The sequence below is a fragment of the Hyla sarda genome, unplaced genomic scaffold (assembly GCF_029499605.1).
Source record: "Hyla sarda isolate aHylSar1 unplaced genomic scaffold, aHylSar1.hap1 scaffold_1038, whole genome shotgun sequence".
Classification (NCBI taxonomy): domain Eukaryota; kingdom Metazoa; phylum Chordata; class Amphibia; order Anura; family Hylidae; genus Hyla; species Hyla sarda.
In genome coordinates, this window is record NW_026607657.1 from 101,660 (window position 1) to 125,067 (window position 23,408).

Consider the following 23,408-nt stretch of genomic DNA (forward strand, 5'->3'; position numbering starts at 1 on the left):
CCTCCTAGACTGATGTCTCCTATGAAGACCCATCCTAGGTCATGTCTCTGGGTGTATGGAGCGTTTTCTGGGCCGTTAATCTGTTCTTTCCTTGTGAACTCGTAATATGTATTTTCCAAGAAGCTTCTGGGTCCAGCTCTGGTATCAGGTGAGCTATACGCCTCAGGTGGGGTGGTACGCTGCTCTCAGATATTGTGACAGGGGCAGAAAGCAAATTGTAATGATTCTCAAACCCTTCTGGGCAGAACAAGTCCTTCAGAGGCCATGTTGCCGGGGCCCAAAAACGTCACCTGCTGCCGGGGCCGAAAACGTCACACTGCCGCTCAGCCTATCGCCGGCCTAGCCGGGACTTCGCTGCAGCCAATGATTGGCTTAGTGCAGCATGACTAGCCGACCACCGGCAACCAGGAAGAGGATCACAGCGGAGACCGGAGACTGTTACCGGAGGCCCCCGGGGGAGCGAAGGAAGGTATGTACATCTTTATTTTCTTTTACTGCTGGCACTATGGGGGACAATTGTTATATTCTGGAGTTCTCCTTTAAAATGAAACCCCCAATGGTAGCAACATTTTGTTTTTCTTCTTTTTAATTTCCCATCACAAATAAAACAATTTTGGCTACACTATACATTTTATGGTAAAATGAAAGGTGTCATTACAAAGTACAATTGATCAGGCAAACAACAACACACACACAGCTCTGCTGCATACACATCCAGCAGCGATCACAACCAGCACAGCAGAGTCCTGCATACACTGAGCAGATGAGCCTAGAGCAGCAGCCCCTGATCATGTGACTCCTCCTCCTCCATGTGACTGATCACATGACGGTGACATCATCGCAGGTCCTGTAAGCACACGGCTCCTCTACAGATACAGGTATGTATGTGGGGATGTTTGTTATAGATTAGTAATGGCCGCCGCCCTTCTCCTCAGCTCCATTGTACGGTTTAGCGGCATTATCACGATGTGTGAAGAGGTGCAGCCATGTTTGTCTCATCCTGGATGGTCCCTTTAGTTCACTATCATTCAGGTTGGGGGCGCTGCAGAATCTGCCATGGAAGCATTGTGGATCCAGCAGAAAATCTTCAGCTGCGGATCTGAAATACACTGAGGTTTTTTTTTGCAATTTACATATTTTACATATTTACGGTATTTCTATCCTTTGTGGATTTTCATGTAACACGCTCATTCTATGTGATAGGATCCACAGGGTGCAGCCTTAAAGGGGTACTCTGACGGAAAACATCTTATCCCCTATCCAAAGGATACCAAAGAATAGGGGATAAGATGCCTAATTGCAGAGGTCCCACCGCTGGGGACCCCCGTGATCTTCGCTACTGCACCCCAGACATCCAATGCATGAAGTGAACCCCCACACCGTGCTGGATGACTGGCGACTACAGCCACCATGCCCCTTCCATTCATGTCTATGGGAGGAGGCGTGATGGCTACGTACTACTGTCACACCCCCACCCATAGACATGAATGGGGCATAAGATGTTTTCTGGCTGAGTACCCCTTTAACTGCCTTATTTACAGGATGAGGATGGAGGCCATTCTGTAATCTCTGATATGTTATACAGGAGGGGGATGGGGCCATACTGTAACCTCTGGTATGTTATACAGGAGGGGGATGGGGCCATACTGTAACCTCTGGTATGTTATACAGGAGGGGGAGGGGGTTATACTGTAACCTCTGGTATGTTATACAGGAGGGGGAGGGGGTTATACTGTAACCTCTGGTATGTTATACAGGAGGAGGATGGGGCCATACTGTAACCTCTGGTATGTTATACAGGAGGAGGATGGGGCCATACTGTAACCTCTGGTATGTTATACAGGAGGAGGATGGGGCCATACTGTAACCTCTGGTATGTTATACATGACAAGGATGGGGCCATACTGTAACCTCTGGTATGTTATACAGGAGGAGGATGGGGCCATACTGTAACCTCTGGTATGTTATACAGGAGGGGGATGGAGCCATACTGTAACCTCTGGTATGTTATACAGGAGGGGGATGGAGCCATACTGTAACCTCTGGTATGTTATACAGGAGGGGGATGGGGCCATACTGTAACCTCTGGTATGTTATACAGGAGGGGGATGGAGCCATACTGTAACCTCTCTTATGTTATACAGGAGGGGGATGGGGCCATACTGTAACCTCTGGTATGTTATACATGACGGGGATGGGGTTATACTGTAACCTCTGGTATGTTATACAGGAGGGGGATGGGGTTATACTGTAACCTCTGGTAAGTTATACAGGAGGGGGATGGTTCCAGGTTAAGGATATGTATTTATTTATTTTATTTTTAAGATTATTGTCATTATTCGAGCAAAAGATAAAAACTAAAACTAAAGCACGAGCTCCTCTTCATGGTAGATACAAAAAGCCCCCAAGGGACCCAATTGACGTATGAGGTTCGTTTTATGCCGGAACAATTATACTTCGTGATGACATCACTCATTTTACCACAAAATTTTATGACGAAACTTGTGGGGTGAAATTGAAAACAAAACAAAAAAGGCTAGCTTCTAGGTTAGCTTCTAGACCCAATAGCATCATTAGGTTGGATAGTGATGGAGACGTCCCATGGCTGCAGTTGTTGCCACGCCCCCTCCCACAGACTTGCATTGAGGGGGCATGGTATGATGTCACGAGGGGCGTGGCCATGACGTCTCGACCCCTGTCGTCGGCACCCAGTGTTCATTTAGCTGCACAGAGATTGCGGGGGTCCCAGCTGCGCGACCCCCATGATCAGACATCTTATATATAATGTCTAGGGGCGGAGTACCCCTTTTAAATGGCTTGTTTAACCTCTTAAAGGGGTACTCCGGTGAAAAACTTTTTTTTTTTTTTTTATCAACTGGTGCCAGAAAGTTAAACAGATTTGTAATCGTAAAAAATCGTAATCCTTCCAGTACTTATTAGCCACTGAATACTACAGAGGAAATTATTTTCTTATTGGAACACAGAGCTCTCTGCTGACATCACGAGCACAGTGCTCTCTGCTGACATCTCTGTCCATTTTAGGAACTGTCCAGAGTAAAAGGAAATCCCCATAGCAAACATATGCTGTTCTGGACAGTTCCTAAAATGGACAGAGATGTCAGCAGAGAGCACTGTGCTCATGATGTCAGCAGAGAGCTCTGTGTTCCAAAAAGAAAAGAATTTCCTCTGTAGTATTCAGCAGCTAATAAGTACTGGAAGGATTAAGATTTTTTTAATAGAAGTAATTTACAAATCTGTTTATCTTTCTGGCACCAGTTGATTTAAAAAAAAAAAGTTTTTCACTGGAGTATTCCTTTAATGACCACGGATGTATATTTACGTCTGTGGCCGGCTCCCGATCTGTGAAACACGCTCAGAAGCTTAGCGCACTTCGTATCTGCAGGGTCCCGGTTGCTATCAGCCAGGACCCGCAGATAATACCCTTTAGACGCCGCAATCAGAGTTGACCGCGGCATTTAACACGGGAGAAATCCATATCAGCTAGCTCAGCGTAGCTTTTCGGGACCGCCGCGGTGAAATCGCGGCGTCCCGAACAGCTGAGAGGACAGCGGGAGGTGCCTTACCTTCTTCCTGGCTATCCGATTGCTTGAGCAATCGAGAGCAGAAAACACTGATCAATGCATTCCTATGGCAATGCATTGATCAGTGCCTGCAATCAGTGTATGCAATGTTACAGCCCCTAGAGGGAGCTATAACACTGCACAAAAATTGTAAAAAAATCTGAATCACTCCCCTTTTCCCATTTAAAAAAAAAAGTGTGTAAATAAAAATAAAATCAAACATATGTAGTATCGCCGTAAATGTCTGAACTATAAAAAATATATCATTAATTAAACCGCACGGTCAATGGTGTATGCGCAAAAAAAATTCCAAAGTCCAAAATAGTGTATTTTTGGTCACTTTTTATACCATAAAAAAATGAATAAAAAGCGATCAAAAAGTCTGATCAAAACAAAAATGGTACCGATAAAACCTTCAGATTACGGCACAAAAATTGAGCCCTCATACCGCCCCATACACGGAAAAATAAAAAAGTTATAGGGGTCAGAAGATGACAATTTTAAACATATACATTTTCCTGCATGTAGTTATGATTTTTTCCAGAAGTACGACAAAATCACCTATATAAGTAGGGTATCATTATAATCGTATGGACCTACAGAATAAAGAGAAGGTGTCATTTTTATCGAAAAATTTACTGCATAGAAACAGAAGCCCCCAAAATTTACAAAATGGCGTTTTTTCTTCAGTTTTGTAGCACAATGAATTTTTTTTTTGTTTCGCCGTGGATTTTTGGGTAAAATGACTGATGTCACTGCAAAGTAGAATTGGTGGTGGTGCAAAAAATGAGCCATCGTATGGATTTTTAGGTGCAAAATTTAAAGGGTTATGATTTTTTAAATGTAAGGAGGAAAAAACGAAAATGCAAAAACTGAAATACGCTTGGTCCTTAAGGGGTTAAACAGCTTTTTGCAGGGCAAATCCATTGTACGGGAATTTCCTCTGTACTATACAGCCACTAATAAGTAATGGAAGGATTAGGATTTTTTTTTAATAGAAGTAATTTACAAATCTGTTTAACTTTCTGGCACCAGTTGATTTGGAAAAAAAAAAAAAGTTTTCCAACGGAGTACCCCTTTAATCTTGTGCGGTTTATCATTGTCTCCTCTTCTTCCCTATCAGGTTCCTACAGGGATCCTCTGTTGTTACCTTTTTATATAAGAGAATTCTCCTGGATGATCAATCAATGATGGAGAGAGACAGGAACAAGATGGCGGAGAGGATAATAAAACTCACCATAGATATACTTTTCCAACTTACTGGAGAGGTGAGGGATTCTGGGAGTGATGTCACATGACCTCATTCTTATCTATGGAATAACAGATGGATATGACTGGAGAGGTGAGGGATTCTGGGAGTGATGTCACATGACCTCATTCTTATCTATGTAATAACAGATGGATATGACTGGAGAGGTGAGGGATTCTGGGAGTGATGTCACATGACCTCATTCTTATCTATGGAATAACAGATGGATATGACTGGAGAGGTGAGGGATTCTGGGAGTGATGTCACATGACCTCATTCTTATCTATGGAATAACAGATGGATATGACTGGAGAGGTGAGGGATTCTGGGAGTGATGTCACATGACCTCATTCTTATCTATGGAATAACAGATGGATATGACTGAAGAAGTGAGGGATTCTGGGAGTGATGTCACATGACCTCATTCTTATCTATGTAATAACAGATGGATATGACTGGAGAGGTGAGGGATTCTGGGAGTGATGTCACATGACCTCATTCTTATCTATGTAATAACAGATGGATATGACTGGAGAGGTGAGGGATTCTGGGAGTGATGTCACATGACCTCATTCTTATCTATGTAATAACAGATGGATATGACTGGAGAGGTGAGGGATTCTGGGAGTTATGTCACATGACCTCATTCTTATCTATGGAATACCAGATGGATATGACTGGAGAGGTGAGGGATTCTGGGAGTGATGTCACATGACCTCATTCTTATCTATGTAATACCAGATGGATATGACTGGAGAGGTGAGGGATTCTGGTAGTGATGTCACATGACCTCATTCTTATCTATGTAATAACAGATGGATATGACTGGAGAGGTGAGGGATTCTGGGAGTGATGTCACATGACCTCATTCTTATCTATGTAATAACAGATGGATATGACTGGAGAAGTGAGGGATTCTGGGAGTGATGTCACATGACCTCATTCTTATCTATGTAATAACAGATTGATATGATTGGAGAGGTGAGGGATTCTGGGAGTGATGTCACATCATGTAATTTGCAACATATGACTAAAGAGGAGAGGAATGTTTGGAATGTTTCAGTTGTGGCCAAAATTTTTTTAGACTGACACAAATTTTGTTTTTCACACAGTTTGCTGCTTCTGTGTTTTTAGATCTATGGTTATTTACGTACAATTAGAATAATTTCTTCAGTTTTGTAACTTTTATTGACAAATACCATAAAGGAGCAGTGCAGTGGAGCTCCAAAGGATAGGGGATAAGTTATAGATCGCGGGCGGTCTGACTGCTGGGACCCCCCGCAATCTTCTGAACGGGGCCCCCGTCAGTCTGCCAGAACGGTCGGACCCCCCACGATGTATAACTAATCTTAACTAAGTTACGTGTCACTACTGAACTCCTTTAACGAGTACCTTTCGCCAAACAAAACTTTTCATATCGTGTTCCTTGTGTAATTAGCAGACACTTTCCCATTCACTTGCTTTTAAAATTATCAATATAAATATCTTTAAAATGTAATAGAAAAAAAACGGCCACTAAGTGGCTCTGTTCTGTTTCCTGCCACAATTAATACAGTGAGTTTGGTCTCCTCCCGGCCTGGCTGGAGACCGAACTCAGGAAGTGCTTCTCTGCACTGACCTTGATTGACGGCTGCAAAGATCCTCATTGACAGCTGCAGAGAGCCTGAGGTCTCCTATTCATCACAGCGCTGCAACCATGTGAGGGCAGAAGTGGTCCCCCAGCAGGCTTCAGTGATGTCATGCCTGCTGGGAAACGCTCACTTTCTCCTGCTGGGAGATTGCACTATGTGAACAAGAAGAAAGGTATGATACACAGCTTTTTAAAGCTCTGACATTTTTTTTTTTAAGGGTACATTCCCACACGGCGTATTTGCTGCTTATTTGCTGCTGCGTATTTTATTTTCTCTGTTGAAGTCAATGGGTAGGAAAATACGCAGCACCAAATACACAGCAAATACGCAGCAAAATACGCTGTGTGGGAACGTACCCTAAAGGGTGGGAGGAGTGTTAGGAGTAGTTAGGGAACATAGCCTTAAGTTAAATTGGTGACAAATACTTTTCCTCCTCCTCCCCTCCCCCCAAATTAATTATCAACCCAGGGCTGCCTCCATCGGGGTACTACTCACATGTCACCCGCAAGCGCTGCGCTCCTGGTCCTCCTGTTGTTTGCAGGCCGCCGGCGCTGACACTCTATACTGTGCGGTATCCCGGGCTGCAAAAGGCAAACAAAATAAACTAACGTTGGACAGCCGTCAGCCTATCACCAGCCGCAGTGATGTTCCGCCTCGGACGGTGATAGGCTGAGCGCACTGTCATGTAAGGAGCTCTGGCCGGCTTCTTACATGACAGTGGGCTCAGCCTATCACCGGCCGAGGTGGAACATCGCTGCGGCCGGTGATAGGTTGACGGCTCTCCGACATTCCCGTCCCCAAGAAGCAGGTGAGGCCGGTACCGGACCAACGGGAGGTGAGTTAAAGTTTGTTTTTTGCAGCCCGGGCATAGGGATACCACACAGTATAGAGCAGTGGTCTTCAACCTGCGGACCTCCAGATGTTGCAAAACTACAACTCCCAGCATGCCCGGACAGCCAACGGCTGTCTGGGCATGCTGAGAGTTGTAGCTTTGCAACATCTGGAGGTCTGCAGTGTCAGCGCCGGCAGCCGTAATAAACAGGTGGAAGAGGAGGGCTGCGCTTGCGGGTGACATGTGAGTATTTACCCCGATGGGGAAAGCACTGGGCTGATAATTAATTGGGGGGGGGGGGGCAGAACAGTGTTCGAGGGTGACATGTGAGTAGTTCCCCAATGTGGGGACAGCGCAGCACTGGGCGGATTCATTCATTCCCGAGGGGGAGGGGCCAAACCGGTATTGCGGTATGGGTTAAAATTCATATCGTGCAGCACAAAAATTTCGGTATTCGGTATGAACCGATATACTGCCCAGCCCTAGGTAGGGCCGACCCTTTCCAAATGATAGGGGATAAGATGCCTGATCGCGAGAGTCCCGCCGCTGGGGACCCCCATGATCTTCCACGCCGCACCCCGTTAGAATCAGTCCCCGGAGCGTGCTCGCTCCGGGTCTGATTACTGGCGATCATGGGGACGGAGCATAGTGACATCATGGCTCCGCCCCCTCAATGCAAGCCTATAGGAGGACTTGCATTGAGGGGGCGGAGCATGATGTCACACGGGGGCGGAGCCGTGACCTCACTATACTCTGTACTTGTGGTCGAGATGGACTCAGCCTGAGGACCTCCAGCGTTTCCGGAAGCCGCTAAAGGTGGGTGCTGCATGGTAGATCCCGGGGATCCCCAGCGGCGGGACCCCCATGATCTGACATCTAATCCCCTATCCTTTGGACCATTCCCCTTTTAGGGTAGGCTTGGAGAAGGAGAGAAAAGAGCAGACAGAGGCGCGTACCTAAGTGCTGTGAACCTAAAGGTATCAGGACAAGGTCAGATAACGGGTTTGTGCTATCACGCCCCCTCCCGTAGGCTTGCATTGAGGGGCGGAGCGTGATGTCACACGGGGGAGGGGGCGTGACGTCACACGCCGCCGGCCCTGCGGTCGACCGTAATCAGTCCCGGAGCGAACACGCTCCGGGGACTGATTACAAACGAGGTGCTGCGTGCAAGATCCCGGGGGTCCCCAGCGGTGGGACTCCCACGATCAGGCCTCTTATCCCCTATCCTTTGGATAGGGGATAAGATGTCTAAACACCGGAGAACCCCTTTAAAAATGAAAATATGAGTAACTGCACCACTCATACATTTTCCCTATGGTGTTTGCGATTCAGTTAATTTTCATGTCAAGGAATGGCCTCTCCATAACAATTTAATGCAAATTACCACTATAAAAACCGAAGCAGCAAACTTTGTTTCAGTCTGAAAACATTTGGCCAGGACTTCATAAAGTGCTATTTATTAATGTGCCGCTCCATGAACAGGATTACACAGTAGTGAAGAAGTCCTCTAGTGGGCGCTGTCGGGCCCCTGTGTGTGAAGGATGGGGAAGAACCCTGAGCCCAATCCCGGGGCGCCCACCTCACTCCCTGATACATGAGGAAATGGATGAACAGAAGATCCGAGAACTCATCAACAAGATGATGGAGCTGCTGACTGGAGAGGTGACCCTGCTGGGACATTATACAGTAATGGAAGGGTCTGGTGATGACTGGAGAGGTGACACTGCTGGGACATTATACAGTAATGGAGGAGTCTGGTGATGATTAGAGAGGTGACACTGCTGGGACATTATACAGTAATGGAGGGGTCTGGTGATGACTGGAGAGGTGACACTGCTGGGACATTATACAGTAATGGAGGGGTCTGGTGATGACTGGAGAGGTGACACTGCTGGGACATTATACAGTAATGGAGGGGTCTGGTGATGATTGGAGAGGTGACCCTGCTGGGACATTATACAGTAATGGAGGGGTCTGGTGATGACTGGAGAGGTGACACTGCTGGGACATTATACAGTAATGGAGGGGTCTGGTGATGACTGGAGAGGTGACCCTGCTGGGACATTATACAGTAATGGAGGGGTCTGGTGATGACTGTAGAGGTGACACTGCTGGGACATTATACAGTAATGGAGGGGTCTGGTGATGACTGGAGAGGTGACCCTGCTGGGACATTATACAGTAATGGAGGGGTCTGGTAATGACTGGAGAGGTGACACTGCTGGGACATTATACAGTAATGGAGGGGTCTGGTGATGACTGGAGAGGTGACACTGCTGGGACATTATACAGTAATGGAGGGGTCTGGTGATGACTGGAGAGGTGACACTGCTGGGACATTATACAGTAATGGAGGGGTCTGGTGATGACTGGAGAGGTGACACTGCTGGGACATTATACAGTAATGGAGGGGTCTGGTGATGACTGGAGAGGTGACACTGCTGGGACATTATACAGTAATGGAGGGGTCTGGTGATGACTGGAGAGGTGACACTGCTGGGACATTATACAGTAATGGAGGGGTCTGGTGATGACTGGAGAGGTGACACTGCTGGGACATTATACAGTAATGGAGGGGTCTGGTGATGACTGGAGAGGTGACACTGCTGGACATTATACAGTAATGGAGGGGTCTGGTGATGACTGGAGAGGTGACACTGCTGGGACATTATACAGTAATGGAGGGGTCTGGTGATGACTGGAGAGGTGACACTGCTGGGACATTATACAGTAATGGAGGGGTCTGGTGATGACTGGAGAAGTGACCCTGCTGGGACATTATACAGTAATGGAGGGGTCTGGTGATGACTGGAGAGGTTACACTGCTGGGACATTATACAGTAATGGAGGGGTCTGGTGATGACTGGAGAGGTGACACTGCTGGGACATTATACAGTAATGGAGGGGTCTGGTGATGACTGGAGAGGTGACACTGCTGGGACATTATACGGTAATGGAGGGGTCTGGTGATGACTGGAGAGGTGACACTGCTGGGACATTATACAGTAATGGAGGGGTCTGGTGATGACTGGAGAGGTGACACTGCTGGGAATGCTGGGACATTATACAGTAATGGAGGGGTCTGGTGATGACTGGAGAGGTGACACTGCTGGGACATTATACAGTAATGGAGGGGTCTGGTGATGACTGGAGAGGTGACACTGCTGGGACATTGTACAGTAATGGAGGGGTCTGGTGATGACTGAAGAGGTGACACTGCTGGGACATTATACAGTAATGGAGGGGTCTGGTGATGACTGTAGAGGTGACACTGCAGGGACATTATACAGTAATGGAGGGGTCTGGTGATGACTGGAGAGGTGACCCTGCAGGGACATTATACAGTAATGGAGGGGTCTGGTGATGACTGGAGAGGTGACACTGCTGGGACATTATACAGTAATGGAGGGGTCTGGTGATGACTGGAGAGGTGACACTGCTGGGACATTATACAGTAATGGAGGGGTCTGGTGATGACTGGAGAGGTGACACTGCTGGGACATTATACAGTAATGGAGGGGTCTGGTGATGACTGGAGAGGTGACACTGCTGGGACATTATACAGTAATGGAGGGGTCTGGTGACGACTGGAGAGGTGACACTGCTGGGACATTATACAGTAATGGAGGGGTCTGGTGATGACTGGAGAGGGGACACTGCTGGGACATTATAGAGTAATGGAGGGGTCTGGTGATGACTAGAGAGGTGACCCTGCTGGGACATTATACAGTAATGGAGGGGTCTGGTGATGACTGGAGAGGTGACACTGCTGGGACATTATACAGTAATGGAGGGGTCTGGTGATGACTGGAGAGGTGACACTGCTGGGACATTATACAGTAATGGAGGGGTCTGGTGATGACTGGAGAGGTGACACTGCTGGGAATGCTGGGACATTATACAGTAATGGAGGGGTCTGGTGATGACTGGAGAGGTGACACTGCTGGGACATTATACAGTAATGGAGGGGTCTGGTGATGACTGGAGAGGTGACACTGCTGGGACATTATACAGTAATGGACGGGTCTGGTGATGACTGGAGAGGTGACACTGCTGGGACATTATACAGTAATGGAGTGGTCTGGTGATGACTGGAGAGGTGACACTGCTGGGACATTATACAGTAATGGAGGGGTCTGGTGATGACTGGAGAGGTGACACTGCTGGGACATTATACAGTAATGGACGGGTCTGGTGATGACTGGAGAGGTGACACTGCTGGGACATTATACAGTAATGGAGGGGTCTGGTGATGACTGGAGAGGTGACACTGCTGGGACATTATACAGTAATGGAGGGGTCTGGTGATGACTGGAGAGGTGACACTGCTGGGACATTATACAGTAATGGAGGGGTCTGGTGATGACTGGAGAGGTGACACTGCTGGGACATTATACAGTAATGGAGGGGTCTGGTGATGACTGGAGAGGTGACACTGCTGGGAATGCTGGGACATTATACAGTAATGGAGGGGTCTGGTGATGACTGGAGAGGTGACACTGCTGGGACATACAGTAATGGAGGGGTCTGGTGATGACTGAAGAGGTGACTCTGCTGGGACATTATACAGTAATGGAGGGGTCTGGTGATGACTGGAGAGGTGACACTGCTGGGACATTATACAGTAATGGAGGGGTCTGGTGATGACTGGAGAGGTGACACTGCTGGGACATTATACAGTAATGGAGGGGTCTGGTGATGACTGGAGAGGTGACACTGCTGGGACATTATACAGTAATGGAGGGGTCTGGTGATGGCTGGAGAGGTGACACTGCTGGGACATTATACAGTAATGGAGGGGTCTGGTGATGACTGGAGAGGTGACACTGCTGGGACATTATACAGTAATGGAGGGGTCTGGTGATGACTGGAGAGGTGACACTGCTGGGACATTATACAGTAATGGACGGGTCTGGTGATGACTGGAGAGGTGACACTGCTGGGACATTATACAGTAATGGAGGGGTCTGGTGATGACTGGAGAGGTGACACTGCTGGGACATTATACAGTAATGGAGGGGTCTGGTGATGACTGGAGAGGTGACACTGCTGGGACATTATACAGTAATGGAGGGGTCTGGTGATGACTGGAGAGGTGACACTGCTGGGACATTATACAGTAATGGAGGGGTCTGGTGATGACTGGAGAGGTGACACTGCTGGGACATTATACAGTAATGGAGGGGTCTGGTGATGACTGGAGAGGTGACACTGCTGGGAATGCTGGGACATTATACAGTAATGGAGGGGTCTGGTAATGACTGGAGAGGTGACACTGCTGGGACATTATACAGTAATGGAGGGGTCTGGTGATGACTGGAGAGGTGACACTGCTGGGACATTATATAGTAATGGAGGGGTCTGGTGATGACTGGAGAGTTGACACTGCTGGGATATTATACAGTAATGGAGAGGTCTAGTGATGACTGGAGAGGTGACACTGCTTGGACATTATACAGTAATGGAGGGGTCTGGTGATGACTGGAGAGGTGACCCTGCTGGGACATTATACAGTAATGGAGGGGTCTGGTGATGACTGGAGAGGTGACACTGCTGGGACATTATACAGTAATGGAGGGGTCTGGTGATGACTGGAGAGGTGACACTGCTGGGATATTATACAGTAATGGAGGGGTCTGGTGATGACTGGAGAGGTGACACTGCTGGGACATTATACAGTAATGGAGGGGTCTGGTGATGACTGGAGAGGTGACACTGCTGGGACATTATACAGTAATGGAGGGGTCTGGTGATGACTGGAAAGGTGACACTGCTGGGACATTATACAGTAATGGAGGGGTCTGGGGATGACTGGAGAGGTGACACTGCTGGGACATTATACAGTAATGGAGGGGTCTGGTGATGACTGGAGAGGTGACACTGCTGGGACATTATACAGTAATGGAGGGGTCTGGTGATGACTGGAGAGGTGACACTGCTGGGACATTATACAGTAATGGAGGGGTCTGGTGATGACTGGAGAGGTGACACTGCTGGGAATGCTGGGACATTATACTGTAATGGAGGGGTCTGGTGATGACTAGAGAGGTGACACTGCTGGGACATTATACAGTAATGGAGGGGTCTGGTGATGACTGGAGAGGTGACACTGCTGGGACATTATACAGTAATGGAGGGGTCTAGTGATGACTGGAGAGGTGACACTGCTGGGAAATTATACAGTAATGGAGGGGTCTGGTGATGACTGGAGAGGTGACACTGCTGGGACATTATACAGTAATGGAGGGGTCTGGTGGTGACTGGAGAGGTGACACTGCTGGGACATTATACAGTAATGGAGGGGTCTGGTGATGACTGGAGAGGTGACACTGCTGGGACATTATACAGTAATGGAGGGGTCTGGTGATGACTGGAGAGGTGACACTGCTGGGACATTATACAGTAATGGAGGGGTCTGGTGGTGACTGGAGAGGTGACACTGCTGGGACATTATACAGTAATGGAGGAGTCTGGTGATGACTGGAGAGGTGACACTGCTGGGACATTATACAGTAATGGAGGGGTCTGGTGATGACTGGAGAGGTGACACTGCTGGGACATTATACAGTAATGGAGGGGTCTGGTGATGACTGGAGAGGTGACACTGCTGGGACATTATACAGTAATGGAGGGGTCTGGTGATGACTGGAGAGGTGACACTGCTGGGACATTATACAGTAATGGAGGGGTCTGGTGGTGACTGGAGAGGTGACACTGCTGGGACATTATACAGTAATGGAGGAGTCTGGTGGTGACTGGAGAGGTGACACTGCTGTGACATTATACAGTAATGGAGGGGTCTGGTGATGACTGGAGAGGTGACACTGCTGGGACATTATACAGTAATGGAGGGGTCTGGTGATGACTGGAGAGGTGACACTGCTGGGACATTATACAGTAATGGAGGGGTCTGGTGATGACTGGAGAGGTGACACTGCTGGGAATGCTGGGACATTATACAGTAATGGAGGGGTCTGGTGATGACTGGAGAGGTGACACTGCTGGGACATTATACAGTAATGGAGGGGTCTGGTGATGACTGGAGAGGTGACACTGCTGGGACATTATACAGTAATGGAGGGGTCTGGTGATGACTAGAGAGGTGACACTGCTGGGACATTATACAGTAATGGAGGGGTCTGGTGATGACTAGAGAGGTGACACTGCTGGGACATTATACAGTAACGGAGGGGTCTGGTGATGACTGGAGAGGTGACACTGCTGGGACATTATACAGTAACGGAGGGGTCTGGTGATGACTGGAGAGGTGACACTGCTGGGACATTATACAGTAATGGAGGGGTCTGGTGATGACTAGAGAGGTGACACTGCTGGGACATTATACAGTAATGGAGGGGTCTGGTGATGACTGGAGAGGTGACACTGCTGGGACATTATACAGTAATGGAGGGGGTCTGGTGATGACTGGAGAGGTGACACTGCTGGGAATGCTGGGACATTATACAGTAACACCACTGGAGGGGTCGGGGTGATGACTGTATCATTATGTGTCAGGTTCCTATAAGGTGTCAGGACGTGGCGGTCTATTTCTCCATGGAGGAGTGGGAGTATGTAGAAGGACACAAGGATCAGTACAAGGATCAGGTCATGATGGAGGATCAGCAGCCCCTCACATCACCAGGTAATAGACATGACTATATACACACATCCTCTCATTATTTGTATGTAAAGAATGAATTCAGTCTCTGTGTTCCCTACAGTCAGATCCAGTAAGAGATCAGCACCAGAGAGGTGTCCCCGCCCTCTTCTTCCACAGGATGATCAGGTAGATATTCCCTATGATCTGTAGAAGAGGGGTCAATCACTACATCCTACAGTATTGTATGGTTTATCATAGTTTTCTGGCTATGGAGACTACTGGTTGGAATAAGGAACCAACAGGTTGGATTTATACCTATATGATCCTTTATTTCTCCCAAGACAAACCCCAGAGGTGTCTGGCAGGAGCTGATTTCTCTCCACTGACGCAACCTGAAGCCTGTTTAGCCATGTCGGATATGTGTCTATGAGGTTCTTGAGGTTTTTTTTAAAGGAGATGTCCGGTGCAGACTTTTTCTATTCCATCCAGCCCGGGCTGCAAAAAAAGACAAAACAAACTTTCACTTACCTTCCTACATTCCCCCGGAGCTCCGCAACAGCTGATCGGTCGGCCGGGCTGTTTACTTCCTACTTCCCTTAGCCCGGTACGTCATACGGCGCTTCAGTCTATGAGCGGTCGAGGCGGGACATCCCTGCGGCCTGTGATCGGCTGAAGCGCCATGTGACGTAACGGGCTAAAGGAAGTAGGAAGTAAACAGCCCGGCCGACCGATCAGCTGTTGCGGAGCTCCGGGGGAACGTAGGAAGGTAAGTGAAAGTTTGTTTTGTCTTTTTTTGCAGCCCGGGCTGGATGAAATAGAAAAAGTCTGCACCGGACATCTCCTTTAATTCATCGGCTAATATCTATGTCCAGCTTGGAGACCTGCAGCTATGGGGCTCAGATAACTCCTCCTGTCATTTTCAGTTCCCATGATAATTAATGATCTTTTTCTGCTTATCTATAACATCCCGAATGACTTCTAATTTCTGACTTTTACAATATTTCTTTCACAGCTTATGAATCAGGGAGAAGATCTGAACTATATTTTTTCTACAGACATAATAGTAAAAGAAGAGACAGATGTGAGCAGTGATGAGCAGTATAAGCAGGACATTCCTATAGGTAACCCCCCAGGTGAGCAGTAACTACTAAATGCAGAGAACAGATGTAACTTCGGCTTCACAAGGACCCAAACACTGAAATATGTTTTGCGCCTTTTATTTTTGTGCTACATTTTTTCAGTTCTAATTTTTGTTGGCTTCTTCAGCTGTATATTTCCCCATTCAGTATACAAATAAATATGGGCAAAATGTGACTGCTTTAGGTGAATGCGAAAAATAATCTTTATATAGCGTAAAATATTTTTTAACACTTTACAACACAGAAGGAACTTGTATCCTTCTGTATTGTAAAGTGTTCAAAAATATCTTACGTTATATAAAGATTAGACCAAAACCGACAAAGTATCTGACAATTACCGTATTCTTCTTCCCCAAAACTGGGGGGGGGGGGGAAAGTTGGTGCGTCTTATACGGTGAATACACATTAAAACCCTGTCCTATCGCGGCGGTCCCTGCGGCCATCAACGGCCAGGACCTGCGGCTAATACAGGACATCACCGATCGCGGTGATGCCCTGTATTAACCCTTTAGACGTGGCGATCAAAGCTGACCGCCACGTCTGAAGTGAAAGTGAAACTAACCCGGTTGCACTGGGAGGGACCTTACCTGCCTTATCGGTGTCTGCTCCGTACCAGGATCCCCTGCATGGCCGGCGCTCTCCTTCGTCGTCATCACGCACGCTGTCACGTCATCCAATAGGAGCGGCGTGTGTAGCAACGTGATGGTGGCGACGGAGAGCGAGGATACCGGGCAGCAGAGAAGTTCCGGAGCGACGGAAACACCCCGGGGACGCAGCGACAGCGATGGAGGGCGACATCCAGGGCAGCGGTGACAGGTCCGGAGCGGCGGGGACACGTGAGTATTACCTCCTATACCAGTGGTCTTCAACCTGCGGACCTCCAGATGTTGCAAAACTACAACTCCCAGCATTCCCGGACAGCCGTTGGCTGTCCGGGCATGCTGGGAGTTGTAGTTTTGCAACGTCTGGAGGTCCGCTGGTTGAAGATCACTGTCCTATACTTTACATTGTATTCTAGCTTTTCCTTCTTTAACCCCGTAACGACAATGGATGTAAATGTACGTCATGGTGACGTGGTACTTAACGCACCATGATGTACATTTACGCGCCGACATGATCGCGAGCACCGGAGCGGTGCTCGCGTCATGCCCGGCAGCTAATGGCAGACATCCGCGATCGCGCGGATGTCTGCCATTAACCCCTCCGATGCCGTGATCAATACAGATCACGGCATCTGCAGCAGTGCGGTAATTTGAACGGATGATCGGATCGTCCCGCGGTGAAGCCGCGGTGCTGCCGCGGTGGTCCGATCATCCAGCATAGCGGCCGGAGGTCCCCTCACCTGGCTCAGGCCGTCTTCTGCTCTGGTGTGAGATCGAGCAGACCAGAGCAGAAGATTACCGATAACACTGATCAGTGCTATGTCCTATACATAACACTGAACAGTATTGGCAATCAACTGATTGCAATGAATAGTCCCCTATGGGGACATAAAAAGTGTAAAAAAAAAAAAAAAAGTAAAATAAAAAAGTAAAAAAAATGTGAAAAATCCCCTCCCCCAATAAAAAGTATAACGTCAGTTTTTCCCATTTTACCCCCAAAAAAGCGTAAACAAAAATAATACACATATTTGGTATTGCCGTGTTCGTAAAAGTCTGAACTATTAAAATATATTGTTAACTATCCCGTGTGGTGAACGGCGTAAACGTAAAAAAATTAATAAAAAAAGTCCCAAATTGCTGCTTTTTTGTCACATTTTATTCCTAAATTTTTTTTTATAAAAAATGAAGAAAATGTAAAACCTAAGCAAATGTTGTACTGATAAAAACTACAGATCATGGCGCAAAAAATGAGCCCTCATACCGCCCCATATACGGAAAAATGAGAAAGTTATAGGTGGTCAAAATAGGGCAATTTCAAACATACTAATTTTGTTAAAATGGTTTGAGATTTTTTTTAAGCGATACAATTATAGAAAAGTATATAACATGGGGATCTTTTTAATCGTATTGACCCACAGAATAAAGAAAACGTAATTTTTACTGTAAAGTGAACAGCGTGATAACAAAACCTTCAAAAATTTGCTAAATTGCGGTTTTCTTTTCAATTTTTCTACATAAATAATATTTTTTTGGTTGCGCCGTACATTTTATGGTAAAATAAGTGATGTCATTACAAAGTACAATTGGTGACGCAAAAAACAAGTTCTCATACGGGTCTGTGGATGGAAATATAAGAGAGTTATGATTATTAGAAGGCGAGGAGGAAAAAACGAAAATGCAAAAATAAAATTGGTCTGGTCCTTAAAGGGGTACTCCGGTGAAAACCTTTTTTCTTTTAAATCAACTGGTGGCAGAAAGTTAAACATATTTGTAAATTACTTCTATTAAAAAATCTTAATCCTTCCTGAATTTATTAGCTGCTGAATACTACAGAGGAAATTCTTTTCTTTTTGGAACACTGATGACATCACGAGCACAGTGCTCTCTGCTGACGTTATTATAATAATAATAACGCTTTATTTATTGTTGTCCTTAGTGGGATTTGAACCCAAGTCCCCAGCACTGCAAGGTAGCAGTGCTAACCACTGAGCCACCATGCTGCCCTTAGCATAAATCTCCTATGCACGGTTGCTAAAATGGACAGAGATGTCAGCAGAGAGCACTGTGTTCGTGATGTCATCAGTGTTCCAAAAAGAAAGGAATTTCCTCTATAGCATTCAGCAGCTAATAAGTACTGGAAGGATTAAGATTGTTTAATAGAAGTAATTTACAAATATGTTTAAGTTGATTTAAAAGAGAAAAGGTTTTCACCAGAGTACCCCTTTAAGGGGTTAAAATTGGGTGTGTCTTATATGCTGGAGCGTCCTATATGGCGAAAAATACGGTCGTTTTACGGGCAAATTTTTCAAGATAATTAAAATCTGTGTTATTCTTTGCAGATGACTATACCAGGAGCTCAGAGGGACTTCTGATATTTTCTGATTATAAAGCAGAGGATTGTGGTACTACACAAGATACATATGAAGAGCATTCCTTTAACCCATACATAGCCTCAGGCCTTCACAGCCAAGATCCGTCATCTTTTGTACAGGTCAAATCTTCTGATTCCTCACAGAGTGTTAAGCAAAATAAAAGTCACAGAATCAGTGTTGTCCATCAAAGAACTCGCACAAGAGCGAAGATATATTCATGTTCAGAATGTGGGACATGTTGTACACGGAAATCAAATCTTCTTCGACATCAGAGAATTCACACAGGGAGGAAGCCATATTCATGTTCAGAATGTGGGAAACATTACAGTGACAAATGCCATCTTATAGAACACCAAAGAGCTCACACAGGGGAGAAGCCATTTTCATGTTCAGAATGTGGAAAATGTTTTGCTGTGAAATCAAATCTTGTAAGACATCAGAGGATCCACACAGGGGAGAAGCCATTTTTATGCTCAGTATGTGGCAAAGGTTTTACTGTGATGTCGCGTGTTATTGAACATCAAAGAACTCACACGAACGAGAAGCCATTTTCATGTTCAGAATGTGACAAACGTTTTAATTTGAAAACAAATCTTGTAAGACATCAGAGAATTCACACAGGGGTCAGGCCATTTTCATGTTCAGAATGTGGCAAATGTTTTACGGTGTTTTCAAATCTTGTTGACCATCAAAGAACTCACACAAAAGAGAAGCCTTTTTCGTGTTCAGAATGTGGCAAATGTTTTACTTTAAAATCAAATCTTGCCAAACATCAACGAAGGCATGCGGGAGAGAAGCTATTTTCATGCTCAGAATGTGACAAATATTTCACAGTGATATCACATCTTATTGAACATCAAAGAAATCACACAGTAGAGAAGTCATTCTCATGTTCAGTGTGTGGAAAATGTTTTACTCGGAAAACAAGTCTTCTTGACCATCAAAAACTCCACACAGGGGAGAAGCCATTTTCATGTTCAGAGTGTGGGAGATGTTTTACCCAGAAAACAGGTCTTAATGTCCACCAAAGAACTCACACTGGGGAGAAGCCATATTCATGTTTAGAATGTGATAACTGTTTTACTTACAAATTTCAGCTTCTTAAACATCAAAGAACTCACACAGAAAAATAGCTAATTATTTTAACTTGTTTGATTGAGAAATAGAACAAGAAAAGAAAATACAAAAAAAAAAAAATTCTTTAAAGGGGTTATCCAGGAAATAACTTTTTTTTTTATATATATCAACTGGCTCCAGAAAGTTAAAGGGGTACTCCGGGGAAAAACTTTTTTTTTCTTTTTTTTTTAAATCAACTGGTGCCAGAAAGTTAAACAGATTTTAAAATTACTTCTATTAAAAAAAATCTTCATCCTTCCTGTACTTATTAGCTGCTGAATACTACAGCGGAAATTATTTTCTTTTTGAAACACAGAACTGTCTGCTGAAATCACGACCACAGTGCTCTCTGCTGACATCTCTGTCCATTTTAGGAACTGTCCAGGGTAAAAGGAAATCCCCATAGCAAACATATGCTGTTCTGGACAGTTCATAAAATGGACAGAGGTGTCAGCAGAGAGCACTGTGCTCGTGATGTCAGCAGAGAGCACTGTGTTCCAAAAATAAAAGAATTTCTGCTGTAGTATTCAGCAGCTAAAAAGTATAGGAAGGATTAAGATTTTTTAATAGAAGTAATTTAACTTTCTGGCACCAGTTGATTTAAAAAAAAAAAAAAAAAAAATTTCACCGGAGTACCCCTTTAAACAGATTTGTAAATTATTTCTATTAAAAAAATCTTAATCCTTCCTGTACTTATGAGCTTCTGAAGTTAAGGTTGTTCTTTTCTGTCTAAATGCTCTCTGATGACGTGTTTTAGGAAACGCCCAGTTTAGAAGCAAATCCCCATAGCAAACCTATTCTAAACTGGGCGTTTCCCGAGACAGGTGTCATCAGAGAGCACTTAGACAGAAAAGAACAACCTTAACTTCAGAAGCTCATAAGTACTGAAAGGATTAAGATTTTTTAATAGAAGTCATTTACAAATCTGTTTAACTTTCTGAAACCAGTTGATATATAAAAAAAAAAAAGTTATTTCTGGAATACCCCTTTAATTACCAGTAAATATCTGTTATCCAAAATCAAATAGAATGCAGATAACACACCTATATGTCAACCAAGTACATAGAATATTTCACCTTTTAAAATATGTAAATGTGTCTCAAAACTTGTCAATAAATGTTTTTCTTAACCCCTTAAGGGCGCAGTGATTTTTGCACTCTCATTCCACATTCGCCCCCCCATTCTAATAGCCGTAACACGTCTGTTTCTACGCAGTGCACGTTACAGAAGAAAAGAACACCTTATTCTTATTTTGTAGGTCCTTATGATTACACTGATACTTAAAGGGGTTATCCAGGAAAAAACATATACATATATATATTGGCTCCAGAAAGTGAAACAGATTTGTAAATTACTTCTATTAAAAAATCTTAATCCTTTCAGTACTTATGAGCTTCTGAAGTTAAGGTTGTTCTTTTCTGTCTAAATCCTCTCTGATGACACCTGTCTCGGGAAACGCCCAGTTTAGAAGCAAATCCCCATAGCAAACCTCTTCTAAACTGGGCTCTTCCCGAGACACATGTCATCAGAGAGGACTTAGACAGAAAAGAACAACCTTAACTTCAGAAGCTCATAAGTACTGAAAGGATTAAGATTTTTTAATAGAAGTAATTTACAAATCTGTTTAACTTTCTGGAGCCAGTTGAGATATATTATATTTATATATATATATATATATATATATATATATATATATATAAAATATAGTTTTTTTCCTGGATAACCCCTTTAATTTATTTAGGTTTTATTTAACTACTTTAAAAAAAAAAAAAAAAATATCGAATTTTTTGTATGAAAATTAGTATGCTTAAAAATTGTCCTCTTCTGACCCAGATCACACTTATTTTTTAATATACGGTGCTGTATGAGGGCTAATTTCTTGCATCATGATTTTTAAAAAGGCCACTTAAAAATAAAAGAAGCAATCTACCGTATTTTTCGCCATATAAGACGCACCTAATTTTATAGAATAAAAATCTAGAAAATAAAGATTCTGAACCAAATACAATGTAAAGTATAGGACCGTGATCTTCAACCTGCGGACCTTCAGATGTTGCAAAACTACAACTCCCAGCATGCCCGGACAGCCGTTGGCTGTTCGGGCATGCTGGGAGTTGTAGTTTTGCAACATCTGGAGGTCCGCAGTTTGAAGCCCACTGGTATAGGAGGTAATACTCACGTGTCCCCGCCGCTCCGGACCCGTCACCACTGCCCTGGATGTCGCCCTCCATCGCTGTCCCCGGGGTGTCGCCATCACTCCGGAACGTCTCTGCTGCTCGGTATCCTCGCACTCAGTCGCCGCCATGACGTTGCTACGCACGCCGCTCCTACTGGATGACATGACGACAAAGGAGAGCGCCGGCCATGCAGGGGATCCCGGCACGGAGCAGACATCGAGGAGGCAGGTAAGGTTCCTCCCGGTGTACTGTAAGCTGTTCGGGACGCCGCAATTTCACCGCCGGGTTAGTGTCACTTTCCCTTCCCGGTCAGCTTTGATAGTCTCTGAACGTCTCTGCTGCCCGGTATCCTCGCTCTCAGTCGCCGCCATCACACCGCTACGCACGCCGCTCCTATTGTATGACGGGATGACGACGAAGGAGAGCGCCAGCCATGCAGGGGATCCTGGCACAGAGCAGACACTGAGGAGGCAGGTAAGGTCCCTCCCGATGCAGCCGGGTTAGTTTCACTTTCGCTTCAGTGGCGGCGGTCAGCTTTGATCGCCGCGTTTGAAGGGTTAATACAGGGCATCACCGCGATCGGTGATGTCCTGTATTAGCCGCGGGTCCCGGCCGTTGATGGCCGCAGGGACCGCCACGATAGGTGTGTGTATTCGCCTTATAAAAAACGCACCGACTTTTCCCCCCCAGTTTTGGGGAAGAAAAAGTGCGTCTTATACGGCGAAAAATACGGTAATTGGTCCCTATAGGTAGTTTTTAGAGATGAGCGAACTTACAGTAAATTCGATTCGTCACGAACTTCTCGGCTCGGCAGTTGATGACTTATCCTGCATAAATTAGTTCAGCTTTCAGGTGCTCCCGTGGGCTGGAAAAGGTGGATACATTCCTAGGAGACTCTTTCCTAGGACTGTATCCACCTTTTCCAGCCCACCGGAGTACCTGAAAGCTGAACTAATTTATGCAGGATAATTCATCAACTGCCGAGCCGAGAAGTTCATGACGAATAGAATTTACTATAAGTTCGCTCATCTCTAGTAGTTTTACATGGGACCCTCTGATATAACATTTATGGGCTTTCATAAACAGTGGTAGCAGAAACATCAAGCGTA

The 23,408-nt window shown here is 45.5% G+C and overlaps 1 protein-coding gene across 1 annotated transcript; it reads left to right on the forward strand.

The window, feature by feature from the left end:
• Nucleotides 1-823: 823 nt before the first annotated feature.
• On the forward strand, nt 824-20,280 carry LOC130299147 (zinc finger protein 436-like). The gene is made up of 7 exons (XM_056551398.1): nt 824-878; nt 4,705-4,849; nt 8,776-8,955; nt 14,809-14,935; nt 15,015-15,079; nt 15,906-16,026; nt 18,974-20,280. The coding sequence occupies exons 2-7, from the start codon at nt 4,769-4,771 to the stop codon at nt 20,137-20,139; spliced, it is 1,740 nt and encodes a 579-aa protein (XP_056407373.1). The 5' UTR covers nt 824-878; nt 4,705-4,768; the 3' UTR covers nt 20,140-20,280.
• The last annotated feature ends 3,128 nt before the right edge of the window (nt 20,281-23,408 follow it).

Coding starts and splice junctions, on each gene's coding strand:
- LOC130299147 (XM_056551398.1), top strand. CDS start 4,769: ATGATGGAGAGAGACAGGAACAAGATGGCGGAGAGGATAATAAAACTC. Junction 14,936..15,014: donor GCAGCCCCTCACATCACCAG/GTAATAGACATG, acceptor TGTTCCCTACAG/TCAGATCCAGTAAGAGATCA. Junction 15,080..15,905: donor TTCTTCCACAGGATGATCAG/GTAGATATTCCC, acceptor TTTCTTTCACAG/CTTATGAATCAGGGAGAAGA.